Below are 14,471 nucleotides of genomic sequence, written 5' to 3' on the forward strand. Positions count from 1 at the left end.
TTCTTGGCGATTTCCGGTATCTTTGAGTGATTTGTCATAGCCGATAATCATGGAAAGCTAATCAAATGTATCTTTCATTCTTTTCTTATTTTCCCATTTCTATCCATATGAATTGTCGAATAAACCAACATTTCTTTTGAGTAGTTGATCAAGTTCGCTCTCTAGTTAAAACTAATTTGAATGAGAAATCCTATAACAAAAACTGAAAACATGTGGGAGAACCTGCTGCTTGATTCGATCGATTGATTGGTTGACTGTTTTCTGCAATCATCATAAAAAAACTTAAAATTGAAATCTAAAAACCGAAATCCACCACCAAAAACGATAAATAACCCAAAATATAAACCTCGCCCTCGATCAATTCTCCATGAACCCGCCTTGACTAAACAAATCTGATCCAAAATGTGCCCAGCGTCAACTAACATCAACAACTACAACTCCAAAAACAACAATCACTGCAATAATTTACCAAAATAGCTAAAAATATCTACTAACAATCCGAACAGCAATAGCAACATCTACGGTATCTGCAACAGCAACAACCAAAGTAGTCTAATTTTTCTACTAACAAACCATTTTATAATTTATTATTTTATTATTATTTACTTACTTTGCATTGGAGCACAGACAAGTTCATTGAGTATTTGAATGTAATCCCCCACTATTATAAAATCTATTATAAATCTTTGACCTTGACATTTTACTTTGACCTTATTCAAATTCGTTGATAAAACCCCAATCCAATCACAACAACATGAGTTAACCAACACCCAAAAGCCTCCAAACTAATTCAAGTGATTTTTGCAATTTATTCTTTATTGCAGGAAAAAGAAAAGGAGAAATTATGATTAAAATTCCTAAGCAAAAGAAAGAACACACCGTATAAAAAAAAATAACAAAATAAACAATATAAATATGAGCAAAACCCACTAACTGAAAGTAAAATGCATTAAAACATTACATAAACTACATAAAACTAGCGAGATCGAGAATGGTAATGGTACCGAAAAAAGAAAAACATCACAAGAAAACAAGTTGTGTATCCATGTCCCTCTCCCAATTCCCCTGCCCCAGCAAAACAGCAAAATTTGTTTAGCAAAATTGTATTTTATTAATGAAATATAAAGGAAAAGCAAACAATTAACATTAAACAAGAGGAAACCGAAGTAAATCTAATATAATATTAAAATGGAAAGTGATAGCAGTTAAACGAACACTAATAAGAGAATATGAATAGACGACGATGGCAGAATAAAGGAACTTTAGCAATTAACCTTAAACTGAATCGTTAACTCCAAGCAAAAATGTCGCACATGCCACCCCCTTTCCCACGCACCCTCCACCTGAACAACCGAATAATATTGTACATAACCTAAAAAGTTGAGAAAAGCTAAAGAAGAAGGGCACTTTCTTCTGTCTCTGCCCCACTCACCGTAGAAGCGAGCAGCCAAGGCTCTGTCTCTCTCTTTCCTAGCAGGAGGACTCTTTATACGACTATGATTTTTTAGGTAGCGATATTTTGAGGTTAGTTTTTAGTTCGAGCGGAAGCGGAAGTAACAGCAGCCACATTTGACAGCAAGATGGCGGAGGAGAGAACAGGATGGAACTTGATGAAATGGGAGACCGTTGGCAAACGACGTTGAAAGAACTTTGTTTATTTAACTTAGTTAATGCGGTGTATTGAAAAAACGGAAGATGAACTTTTTAAACAATTAAGTAGCGCGTTATGAGTATATTTTTAAAGGATTAATACCACAACTAGTAGCTGATGATGGAGAGTTAGACGAAGCGTTGGAAGCGAGAACATTGTATATTGCATAATTTTAGGAGAAGAGGATGGACGTAAATCAGATGCGTACTGCCAAAACTTGTAAAGTTCAGTACTATTTGCTTAGCCTCATTTTTGGTAAACAAAAACTAAAAAACCAAAATCAAAACACACTAACAACTAAAAAACATAAAAGAAATCATAAGCTCTGTTAATTCATTTCTGTTGTTGTTAATTTCGGTTGTTTATGTATGTATAATGTATGTGTATAAAAATCGAATTGTAAAAGAACTAAGAACTAAAGCGGTCTTCAATTCACACCCTAACTCGTTATCATAAATTATAAATTTGTATGACTTGAATTTTAGTTACATACGATTTCATTTTCGTGGACCTTTTGTTGTTGATTTTTTCGCCGCCACCAAAGCTTTAAATATTTACATAGTAAACTGTGTTCTCAGCAAAACGATCAAGTTAATGAAATAAAATTATGTTAAATGATAGAAGTCGAGACAATTTGTATAGTAAACTAAATGAGCATAATAAACAGAACCCTTGATGAAACCAACAAAGAAATGTTCTTGTTATATATATAAATAAAGAATATATATATAATTACTATATATATACATATGTATATATATATAGATCACGTGTGTGTGTGTGCATGTTCGATTACATAGTTATATACATACGCGATGAATTACAAAAATAGAAGCAGAGGGGAAAGGTAAATAATAGCCTAGAGAGGAGACTTTTTGGAAACCGTCGATAAGTTCTCGTGCATAAGTTTTTTATTCATGTACAATTGTTGTACAGTTTTTGTGGCTTATTTGTGTATAACAACTATTACAGACAACAACAACAACTACTACTTGTATTACAATTGATCTATTATGCATAACTGTACATTAAAGTGAGCCCCTACTCTCCCACTTCGTGAACCCCATTCGTGAACCCCCTTCATATTTTGTACTTCTGGGCTTGGAATCCTTCCGACCAACCGACTCCCCTAGAAAACATCCCAGATGTCCTTGAACCTCTTTGAACTGAAAAGCAAACCCAACAACACGAACAACAACAGCTACGATACCTATTTACTGCTATATTGTATGACGTAATGTTACCCACAACAACAGCAACAACATGAACAACTAACCATACACACGTAACTAACTTTAAAGCAAACCAAACCAAAAACCAAAATCAACTTCGGAACACTCGTCAACTATGCTATATACATATATATATATTTAAATATATATATATATACAACAACATACTAACGAGAGAATGCAAAAACAAAACGGAAACTATACATACTTATATAATATACACCTATATACAAACAACCACATACGCAGTATTGTATGTCTTTTTGTACAGAAAACAAACGACAAACTACTAAGCCTGACAACAAACAAATCGTGTATCCTAACTACAACTCCTCAGATAGAACATATGACGCCTCCACAGCACCACCACCACCACCACACAGCACTCACCCCTCACCCCTGGAACTCCCATGCCAACACCCATCCCCCGTTTTCACCGTACGGTCAGGTCTCCCTATCATTTACCGATCACCGACCGACAACGATCCATTGTTTACCCATCAATTGTTGCTAGCTATCGAACAGTATAATCAACAAAAGCAGAATTTCTTGGCACACACTTTTGAATCTCACGCGGTAGTCGCTTCATGAGTAGAGCAGCTAGATGTGAACATCGGACGGAGCTCTAGTTGAGTCACACAAGAAGGAACCTTATATATATTATATATATAACATACATATAAATAAATAATATTAACAATTACATGTACTTTTAATTAGACGCATAAGCCAAATGTCGAGGGGAGATAAATCTAAATCACAAGCCGAAACGAAAACTAAGACTAAACCTAAGCCAGAAAAGCGGTTCGCATCGGTAATCCCAGGATTGATAGATCAAATTGACAGGTTAGGTTCGAATTTCAGGAAGGTCCTCGGTTTTATATATTATTCCGCAACGCAGCGAGTATGCAACGTAGAGCTTGTATATTTGAAAATTAAATCACAACTGTCTCTCTTCGACTTTCCGTACAGTGCGTTTCGGAGCTGCAAAGCCCAAGATAACAAAAAGGACAAATGCCCCCAAAAGTTATACCATCATTATGCAATGAAACCCACAATTTCAACACTTGTTATAGCATTGAAATCACTTGCAGCACCAAAACACATTGTACGCGAAATCAGAGCCAAATGTATGTTTATTCAAAAATATTCTTTTTGGCGGATTCACTGGCAAGTCACACATTTTGTATGAATTCCGGCTCTGGGAAGGAGCTAGCTTCCGATCGATATGGAAATGAGTATATGGTGGAGGAGCCATCAGCCGGCCAGGCTGAGATTCCTGCGAACCGAACCCAGAAAAAAAACCTAACTTTGTTTTCCGCAGGCGCCCAGGGTAGTGTTAATGAAAACTGTAGGAGACACTGTAGGAAAACAAATAATTGCCTTAGGGTTTCAGTAGAAATATGTAAAAGAAAACATTAACGAATAATTTACCTTTTAAATCATTTCCCTTATCGGCGACTTTAAGCAAAACGTGTGACTTGGCCTTATTGGGGGTGTGACATCAGCACTTTATAAACCACTTAGAACTACGGGTAAACACGGTTCGCCATAAAAACCGACACCAAAACCGAAACCAAGAGCCGAGTGCAGTAAAATATTCTGTAATCAACGCTAGTAACCGAATGTCACACAAAACACACACATGGGCCAACGGAGGCAGATGGAATCCTTCCGGGATGAGCTAGATACATACATATATAGGATAGCTAGCCGCATAAGCCTTTAGGGGGAGTTAGAAGAGAAGCAGATGAAATCAATTAAGTGCCACGGCCCCGCCCCTCTCCTAACCAGACTAACTTCGCCGTATGACAACCAAATATAACTCGTTACCAGATCCCGATGAAGGATTCCAGATGGTTCCGCGGGGCCCCTGCGAAATGTCTTCAACTAGAGCGAACACAAAACCGTTTCAGAATACTAATCGATAAAACTATGATTTTTAGCAATTTATATAAATTACATATATACATACAAATACATAGATAATGAATTATGGAAACCGAAGCTAAAACTAGACCTAATCCTAAATCTAGACCGAAGAGAAATCACAAACAAGTCAACAGGGCACAGCGCTTCTTAACTATATTAATTTCGACAAGCAGAACTTTTTCTAAACCTAAACCTAAACCAAAACCAAACCAAGAAAATGTAAAACCAACGCTAATCTTAAACTATAACTAACTTTTTAAACTAATATTGAAATTGAACCCAACAAAGTGTTCATTAAACTAAAACCAAAGGAATACATATGTGTGTATGTACGAGCATGTATGTATGTATATGTACTTAAAGTTATACATTAAAGAAACACAACATTTTGTATGGCTATGGCAAAAACAAATTCAAAAAAAAAACCGAACAAAATAACAAAAAAAAAAGAAATAAACAGAAGATGGTGAAAAGAACCCAACAATTTAGCTAAGTAATTTAATGTAAAGAGTTTATCGAATAAATTGAGAGACAAACCAAAAAAAAAAACAAAATGAAAACTTTAATGAAACTTTCATCAGATTTCTAACGAACTTTACGAATTTCCAATAAGAAGAAAACTGCGCTCTTTACGCCTATCTACCGAACATCTCTTTACATAGACATTATATGATATAAATATAATTATAATGGAGGATCAGGTCCAGGGAAACCGAGACCGAGGCCGAATACTTACATAAGCATACACTTGTTTTTAGCACTAAATGAAATCTCTTGCGTTACTTTTGTTTACCAAATACTAATTAAAACAGATAAATTAATATAAATACAAAACAAACTATAAACATACATACTATATATACATACATTACATATATATATATAAATAGAGTTTTTTAGATCGAACGCCCGACGAAGAAACAAGCCCCTATCCCCAAAACCGAAATTCCCTGAAACTAAACACGCAAATCTCGTCTCATCTCACGGATGTGCTACACTAAATTAGTAACTAAACTAAACTAAAACTAAACTATTGTTAAACCATTAAACACACGCATACATACACGAACACACAAGTCATTAACTAAATATTACATGGCGGACAACAACCAAGCTAAAAGTTTAAGCCAGTTTAAGCGAAACCAAAGTGGAGAAATGGATAGATTGAGAATTTGCAGCCGCTGGCAGTTAGAACTTGAAAAATCCCCGAAAAAAGGCAGTTAGTAAATGAAGTGAAAGTGAGCCGAACGAGACCGTTAGTGCAGTATAATAAACAACAAATTGTATTATATCTAAGCCCATGAAATTAAAACAAAGGTTAAACATAATGAGAACACAACAAAAATGTTAATTACAAGCGCTAAACAAGTAAATAGCTAAATCAAACCAAACCAAACAGAAGCAGCAACCAAGGCGGCGTGGCGGCTATTTATTATTAAAAGTGATTTATAGGGCAGAGTTGAAAAGCAACTTTCAGCTAATATAGATTAATAACAAATAAAGACCGAAAAACCACAAAAAAAAATATTTTAAAGCAAGCGCTTGAATTGTACATTTTTACAAGGCAACTGTACATTAAGCGCCCACGGCATTAAGTAAAAAATGAAAACAAAAAAAGATAAAAACCAAAAGAGTTGACAAGCACATAAAACAAAAGCAAAAACATAAAAATATAAAATCCAAAAAAAATATACGAGACAGCAACGGAGTGTGCGGCTGCTGCCCGACACACAAGAAGTTGCCTAGCCAGAACGGAAATGAGTTTATTAAATATATACATTTAAAAATTCATAAACAAAAATCATGAGATGGAAAAGAAACCCAAAAATTCGTTGCATAATATTTAAAACGAAGGTAGTATTAAACTCGATTGCCTAATTCTAATATTAAAACCAAAAGAAAACAAAAAACTATAAAAACATTAACATTACAGTAATAATAATAATGAAAACAAGAACAACAAAAAATGTTATTATACTTATTATACCGATTAAAATGAAAACAAAAACAGAAAACCGACAAAAAAATGAAACAAAACAAATTAAAATAAAAATTTTATTTAGATTAAAACCTTGCACTTTCGCTGACCTACACGCACAAGCGGAATCCAAAAGGTGGGTACATGTCCAAATTGGTAATACCAATTTCTTACCAATTTTACCATTACTGATTGTTGTTACATACAACTTTCCGCTAAACGACAGGATTATCAGTGAGATAAATATTTATTATGCGGTCGCATACAGTTCACTTTTCTAAACATAATAAAAGTTATCAGTAACCCCATTTCGCAAATACAAACCAGTTGCCAAGTTGATAGAATTCCATGTCGAGGCAGTTCAAGGTGGCTCCTCACTGCGGATGCGATAAGAATGGGGCAACAGAAGATGTGTGTGCTCAGGTAACCGGCGGGGTAAACTTGTCGTCGAGGCAGCCGTCCATCCAACTGGAGGTTCGTGATAAGGGAAATCTGACGTCATAAATTAACTACGCTTAACAGGTGGTAATAATAATTTTTGCTTTATTTAAAAACGTCACTACAAAGTTGGTTGGTTGCATCATGGTTAATGGTTAATATTTGATTCAGATAACACGCAAGTCTGTACTTTAAAATGCGCTACACAAATAGATCGTAGTTAGATTTGTATAGGTATAGCCATAGCTTATATAGTTCTTTGTCTTTGCGTCTCGAAAAGGTACTAAAGGAATCTGCTGTCTGCATTTCTTTCCTGTGCCAAGCGGTTCGTAGGGTTTTATCTTGGTTATTCGGCTTCGGGGCAACGCCGGATAGACCTATTATATACTTCATAGCTCAACTACAAAATACTTTTACAAATATATATATATATATATATGTTTAGGTATGTATGTAAGTACATAGATGCTAAGTCGTTACATCTATGCGAGGGAGGGCTAAGATTAACATTCATAAATTATGCACAAAATAAATATATATTCAAACGGTTCGCGCTTAAACAACTAAGAAAAACATCGCACAGCTGTCACCAGTCTGGATGTCGACTTGGTCTCTGTCTGTGTCTAGGCATACTTTCACTCTTGTCCATTCGATTGTATTACATTGTCGTTTGAGGTGGCCGCTGCGCAAGAGCGTGGCGCCTGCAGCAAGTCCGTGTACTGGAGCAGTGCTTCGCGCAGCGATCTCGAAACTTCCGGCGACGTTGTAGTGGTGCAGTCCACCAGGTATGGATACAGGCCAATCAACTGATCCCAAGCCGGCTTGTTGACTGCGAGAAACGAAACATGTAAGTTAACATACGACACAATCTTATTAAAGTCGTGTATATTTTACCCTTTGATGCTGGCGCTTTTTTCATGGATACCACAAGTGTCGCAATGGCTTTTAGCACGAACGATATCTCAGACAGCCGGAATCTGAAAAGAAAGTAAATTACATGAGTCAATAAAAAACAAATCTCCCAGAAATAGTTTGCGTTCTGTAGAATCGTAATATTCTAGGACAACCTCCAATCTAATCTTACCTTGGAAGCGGGCACTTTCCGCTTTGCCTCTCATCGTCGTTAAACCGTTTGAGCACCTCTTGGAAGCGATGCAGCAGGGCGGTTACTGCTAGCCTGCCGGCAAAGTCCTTGCCCCCTGCTCCCGCGGCCCCTGCAGTCAACACATTGGCATTGAGACGATTGTTGTTGGTGTTGGCATGGTCCTCCAGTAGCGAGAACTGCAGAAGGGTCTCGAAACACGTTTTGGCAAAAATCTCACGCAGCTTCCAGTCGGACTCGTAGCAAATATTCGTGTCTGAGGCGGAGTGAATAGAACCCTTGTTCAGCAGCACTACGATCTGCATGATAAACTGGTGCGGCATTTCGTGGGAGTGAGGCAACACCTCGTCCCTCAGCAGCTCAATGACCTGACAATCGATCGTTTCATCCAGCACGATCTCCTCGAGACCGCGATCCTCGATGGTACACACACTGGCCGGAAACAGGAATTTGTCCAGGGTGTCGGCCAAATCGTCCCACAAGCTTGCGAAATGCTGCGGCTTAGCTCGCGCCACCTTGAGACCAGTATGCAGCACGCTAATCAGACTGGAAATGGCCAGTTTCCAAGTGCTGGAGGACAGGCATTTGTACTTCATTGCCAGTGGCGTACGCAGAGCCTTGACGATGTCATGCAGAATCTGCTCCTGCACCACCGGATCCTCGGTGGCCGTGGTCTGGTAAAGCTTCACGCAAATACTGATTGACTTCTCCCCGAAAGGTATGTAGTTCATGCTGACCACCTCAACGGAGGCATTGTTGGCATAGTGTCCCGATGACTTCGCATACTTGTGCTCCACACTTTGCTGGAATGTGGGCGGGGCGCAAGCGAATTTACTGAAGATCAGCAACTGCCGGAAAATGGCAGGGATAAGCTGACTGATGTGCGAATCGGTTTTTGTGGCCTCCTATTCAAATATTATTGATCATAATTTTTAATGCATAATGCAATGTCTGGTAAAATCGTACCTTCTGTATAAGTTCCATGCAATCGAGGATGCCATCGTGTAGCGGCGTCAGCAGGGTGTCCGACACAGTGGACATGATGTAGGGAACCGCATCGGTCTGGACGGGAATGCATACAGCGTTCGTCAGTACCGTACAGAACTTGTCAAAGTCTGCGGCACTAAATCTGAAAGCATTTCAAATATAATTTAATCTTGTTGAAAAAAAAGTACCTTAAATCTATTAAGCAAAAGATGTAAACTACTAATATTGAAATGAAAAGATCTGAATTACTACGAAATTTATGACAATGCGTTCTGCCTATGCGTTCTGTCTACTAACTTGACTTGAATGTGCTGAAAAATGGCGGGAAAGATTTGGATCAGGGCGGTGAGGAAGGCCTGACTGGGAATGTAAAAATCGTCCTGAGTTTCGGAGCCATTGCTATTTTGCTGCTGCAACTTCGTTGAGGTCGATGTAGACATTTTGGTGCTCTCCATGCCAATGCTAAGCCAAATGTTCCAGGCAATCTGCTCAAAAATAAGGAAGACAGAAGTCCATTTAGTATTAATGTAGAGAAGATAACCGCTTTGGTTGGCAGCTATCACATCTTAATCTGTAGACAACTCACGGTCCAGATTTCCTCGTCCTGCTCCTGGGCCGTCTGAGGATCCTTCAATGCCCTCTCCGTTCGCTCTGCTGTGTTGTGGTACATGATCTCCTGCAGAGACTTAAGGGCAGCAAGTGAAACTTCACCATTTTTGCTCAACGCTGCATTCTGGATGAACTCTAGGATTAGGGACCAGGCACGCTCAAAATCACCCAGCATCTGAAGCAGCTCCCGTTTTGTATTGAACACCCTGCAGACGCCCGATAGAGTCAGCACCTGCGTCTCTGCCCACTGCTTCTGGGCGGTGTTGCGCGAGTGATGGATAAGAATGTTGCCACTGGCGTCCACCTTCTCGTTGCTGGCCGAGCTGCTCAGAGCACGCACGTTGTCCAGCAGCGGGAAGAGAACCTGCCAGACCAGCGCCTGCCACGTGGGCGGATTAAGCAGGCTGCCGTGGGCGGAGATGGTGGAGAAGAGCGTCTGGCCGGCCGATTTACGCACCGCCGGACGCAGATCCACACACAGCTCGCCCAGCTTGGCGTACAAGCACATCCACAACTTATCGAACTGCGGCATCTTCACTGTGCCTGGGAAGTCGGGCAGAATGGCCACATCCTGCAGCTGAGTGGACATAAGCTTGTCCTGGTTTTGATTAAAGAAGTCTGAAATATTCCACTGCAATCAAAGTACACAATTAAAGTAACTCAATAAGACTGAATGCGATAGTTTATCTAAGATTTAAAACATATCTTACCATGAGACCGATAGCCGTTAGAGAAATGTTCAACTCCTGGGTCTGGGAGCCGAACTTAGCAGCAGTGCTGATGCACAGAGGCAGACACCGCCATGGCATCACAGTCAGGAAATCTGTGATAACCAACTGCAGGCATTGGAATGCTGTGCGAATTAACGGCTCGCCGTGGTGCTCGTTTACAGCACCAATGATCTCAATAATGGCTGGCCAGCCAAAGGAGAGGATTTCCCCTGCAGTGTTTAGAATCTGAAGGACGCAATCCAACTGTCGCTGCCGAACATCTGCGTGGAGGACAGTAGACAACTCAGAGAGAGGACTCAGCAGCATTGTTTGTAGTTCCTAAACGAGAAAGTGGAACATTTATATTTTCTTCTGGAATTGCTTCTTTAAAACACTTTTCAGTGACGTTCTACAATAATTGTTAAAGAAATACAGAGGGATAATCTTACCATGTTCTCCTTGAGAGGCGTTTTGTGCTTGAACTGAAGGGCAGACTTAACCAGGTAGGTAATGGCTTCCACGCCCCACTCCCGCATTCGAATGTGTCGATGTTGGCACACCTCCAGCAGGTGATTAGTGAGTGGTCGCCACAATACCTTTATGCGAGGCATGTTAACGAGGCCAGTCTCTAGCAGTTTGGCTACCGCAAAAAGCGATGGTTCTCGATTGGCGTAAGCCAGCTCCATGGCCTCGTGGGAGAGCTTGCACAACGCATCGATTAAATGATGCAGCGCTACATCGTCCAGATATTGACTGGACTCGAACAGCTGACTAAGCATTTGTGACAGCACCGGAAGATCAGCCATCACTGCCGTTTGAATGCCCACATTGGCCTCTACAGCTGGCTTTGGCATGGCCTGAAGACTGCCTCCGGTAGAAGGTTTCAGCCCCAGGATCCACACTAGGTGCTGCAGCGTCTGCAGCACAATGTGCCAGGAGGTGCCCAAAATACCACCATTATTGTGCGCCAGGAAAAGAATAGCTCGCATACACTGTAGATTCTTGTTAGTCAGCATCACCGGCGCCTGCATCACGCTGTGGGGCAATGATGCAGACGGCAGTGGTGTGCCCACCGCTACGATCTGGGGTCGGAAGTCTCCTGCATCGCCACTACAGCTATTGATGAACTGGCTGCTTAGATCTTGACTACCACTGCGCGTGTGACCTGTAACGGAGTGGTTAGCTAAGCTATACAAAAAGTAAATACAATTCGGAACTCACATCTTAAGTCACCATCCGACTGTGTGGTATTGGCAAATATGGACATGGCATAGTGGGGCGGAAAGGAGGCGCGGCACATGGCCATAATAAAGGCGTCTCGGGGCTGTAGCTGCTCTAGCATTCCGCAAAGAGCTGCATAGTTTTGCATAGCCTTAAGGATGTTCTCCGTGGTGGCTTCGTCAATCGACGTCTCCACCAACGGAACAAAAGCGCTGAGAAGGGCAGACCAACTGGAGTTCACCAGTTGGAGGCACAGAGGCTTGTGCTCCTCCTCTGTAATCACTGCCGTATTGTGGCTGGGATGAATCTCCGGAGTTCGTTGAATGACGCCTCCAATTGATCGTGTCATATCCAGTAGAATAGCATGACCCACCGAGATGCCATAACTATCAGGAATATTCGATGCATCTACCTTATCCAACATTTCCAAGCTGAAAACAAATTGTAAATAAGATTTTAAGGAAATAACCAGAAATTTCCACTTACTAAACAGCCTTGGAGATGCCTGGTGCATAAGTGGCTACCAAGGGAAGGTAGGCACCTCGAAACATGAAGCCACATTGATTGCTTCCCGACAAGGCTGTCAGCGAATTGGCGACTCCATTCTGCTGGCCATTCAACATGGCCGATGCATTGATCAGGGAATATCGAATATAGCTACCCATGGCGGCAATCATGTCGTGCACAATGTTGGTTGCATGATTTTTTAGGTCGTACGACTTGCAGAAGAATGCAATCAGTGAAGAGCGTGTAACCAGCTTGTGGATAACCTCAAGGGCCAGGGCTCGCTGCCAAGCTGGCTTATCCGGATCCAAAAACTTGATAATCAGCGACAGAAAGATCTCACACTCTGTTACCAGTATGGTGTGGTATTTTTGTATCAGTATAGCCACGAGGCGCAGCAATCGCATGCTGATTGGGAAATAGGGTTTCTCGGCCGGCACAGGAGCGTTTCCATTGCTTGGTGCAGGCAACTGGCGATGCTTGACGTTTGGCGAGAAGAGCTTTATGACCAAGGCACACACTCGCTCCTTAAGTAGCAGTCGAAAGTCGTTACTCTAATAAAAAAAAGGAATTAATTAATATTTAGATATAACGATATACATATATGCCAAATATATAAAAACTTTACTTGAAACTTTAAAGACTTTATTGTCGATACCTCTCTGCCGATTTGTAAACATACCTCGTGAAACACGGCACTGAAGTTGGTCAGCACGGCCTCAAGTAACTCCAGACCAAAGGTGCGCGTCATTTCGGTCATGCCCAACAGCCAGTAGGGCTGATCCGCGTTTACCAGCTGCACGAGATCCTGAAATAGCAGGAATGCATCCGAAGCAAAAGTCTGCACGTCCTGATTTCCGCCCTCTCCCTCAGCCGGCGAACCACTGGCCTGTTGCTGCTGGAGACTGGAAACCGAGTCTTTCTCCAGGTACACTCGCTCGAACACCAGGGACACCAGTTGCCGGATGGTGGCACCCGCTGTATTCACAATTGTGGGATTTTTGGCGTAGTGCAGGCGGAAGCATAGAACTAAGGCCTTGGCCAATGTGTCGCCGTGCACCACCGTATTGGTGGTCAGCAAAAGTGTTACCGTTTGCAGCACCTTCACTTCCTCGATGTTGTTCTCCATTAGGGTCCACAACGCGTTGGTGATGTAAAGGGCGCCCTTCTGGTCCACCACCTGCTGGGTGATGAGCCGCTGCATCATGCCTAAGCAAAACTGGGAGAGATGGGATAGGAATTAGATATAGATACTATATACTGAAATGGCTGCTCTTACCTTGATGATCTTGAGGTCCTTGGTCTCGCATCCCTGCACCAGCGGATAGAGTATCTGGTTGACGGTGTAGTATACTGAGTTTTGCTGGCTGCTGCCAGCTGTGCAGAGCTTGGAAATGGCCTCCTCGCACGCCTGATTGAGAATTGGAAACGTTAGGGAGTTAATGGGCAGGTGGAAATGTCATAAAAACAATTTCATATGCGCTGGCTATCAATTTCATAATTGCGTAGAGCAAGCACAGGTGGAACCAGAGCAAACCACCCCCCGCCCACCGACGTCCTTCCACCACCACCCAACTGGGTTGTTGGGTGACACACACTAGTGTGTCGGCGAATAAGTGCCGCAATTAGACAAACACGGCCGTGAACCACACGTCAGCAGGACTCACCTCCTTGATCTGAGGATACTTCTTCTTGGTCTCCAGCGAGAGGGTCTTGAAATCCGCCTGCAGGGCCTCCACAAACTTGTGCACGTCTTGGCCACCGCACCCGCCCCCGCCCACAAACGACATGGTTACTGGTTGTACTCGCTTCTGGTCAATTGACAGTCACTGCACCGGATGCGTGCCACATTTAAGTACCGCGACCGATCCACGCATATGCTACGCAACCGCTTTGGACTCGGGAAAATGCAATAATAATGCAGCGCACAATAAAAGCCGTGAAAAAATTGTGATTCGTTTTGACAGCTGACGTACACAGTGCAGAGTTGCTAGTGGTTGGCAACGCGAGCAGGCAATGTTAACTAACTAACATAAGCAGAATCATCATAACAGTGGACTGAAAAGCGCCCTTAACAGAGCTGTAAGTTCGGTGAAAATTGGTGGGT

The 14,471-nt window shown here is 41.5% G+C and overlaps 1 protein-coding gene across 1 annotated transcript; it reads right to left on the bottom strand.

The window, feature by feature from the left end:
* Positions 1-7,316: 7,316 nt before the first annotated feature.
* LOC122611669 (protein MON2 homolog) lies at positions 7,317-14,337 on the bottom strand. Its single transcript, XM_043784925.1, has 13 exons — positions 14,032-14,337; positions 13,644-13,775; positions 13,047-13,583; positions 12,347-12,918; positions 11,861-12,291; positions 11,089-11,804; positions 10,640-10,978; positions 9,907-10,560; positions 9,618-9,805; positions 9,300-9,462; positions 8,316-9,238; positions 8,126-8,208; positions 7,317-8,060 (listed from the first exon to the last, which is right to left on the bottom strand). Exons 1-13 carry the CDS (start codon positions 14,152-14,154, stop codon positions 7,867-7,869), a joined length of 5,055 nt encoding a protein of 1,684 aa, XP_043640860.1. The 5' UTR covers positions 14,155-14,337; the 3' UTR covers positions 7,317-7,866.
* Between the last annotated feature and the right edge of the window lie 134 nt (positions 14,338-14,471).

The sequence above is a fragment of the Drosophila teissieri genome, chromosome 2L (assembly GCF_016746235.2).
Source record: "Drosophila teissieri strain GT53w chromosome 2L, Prin_Dtei_1.1, whole genome shotgun sequence".
In the NCBI taxonomy this organism is placed as follows: Eukaryota; Metazoa; Arthropoda; class Insecta; order Diptera; family Drosophilidae; genus Drosophila; species Drosophila teissieri.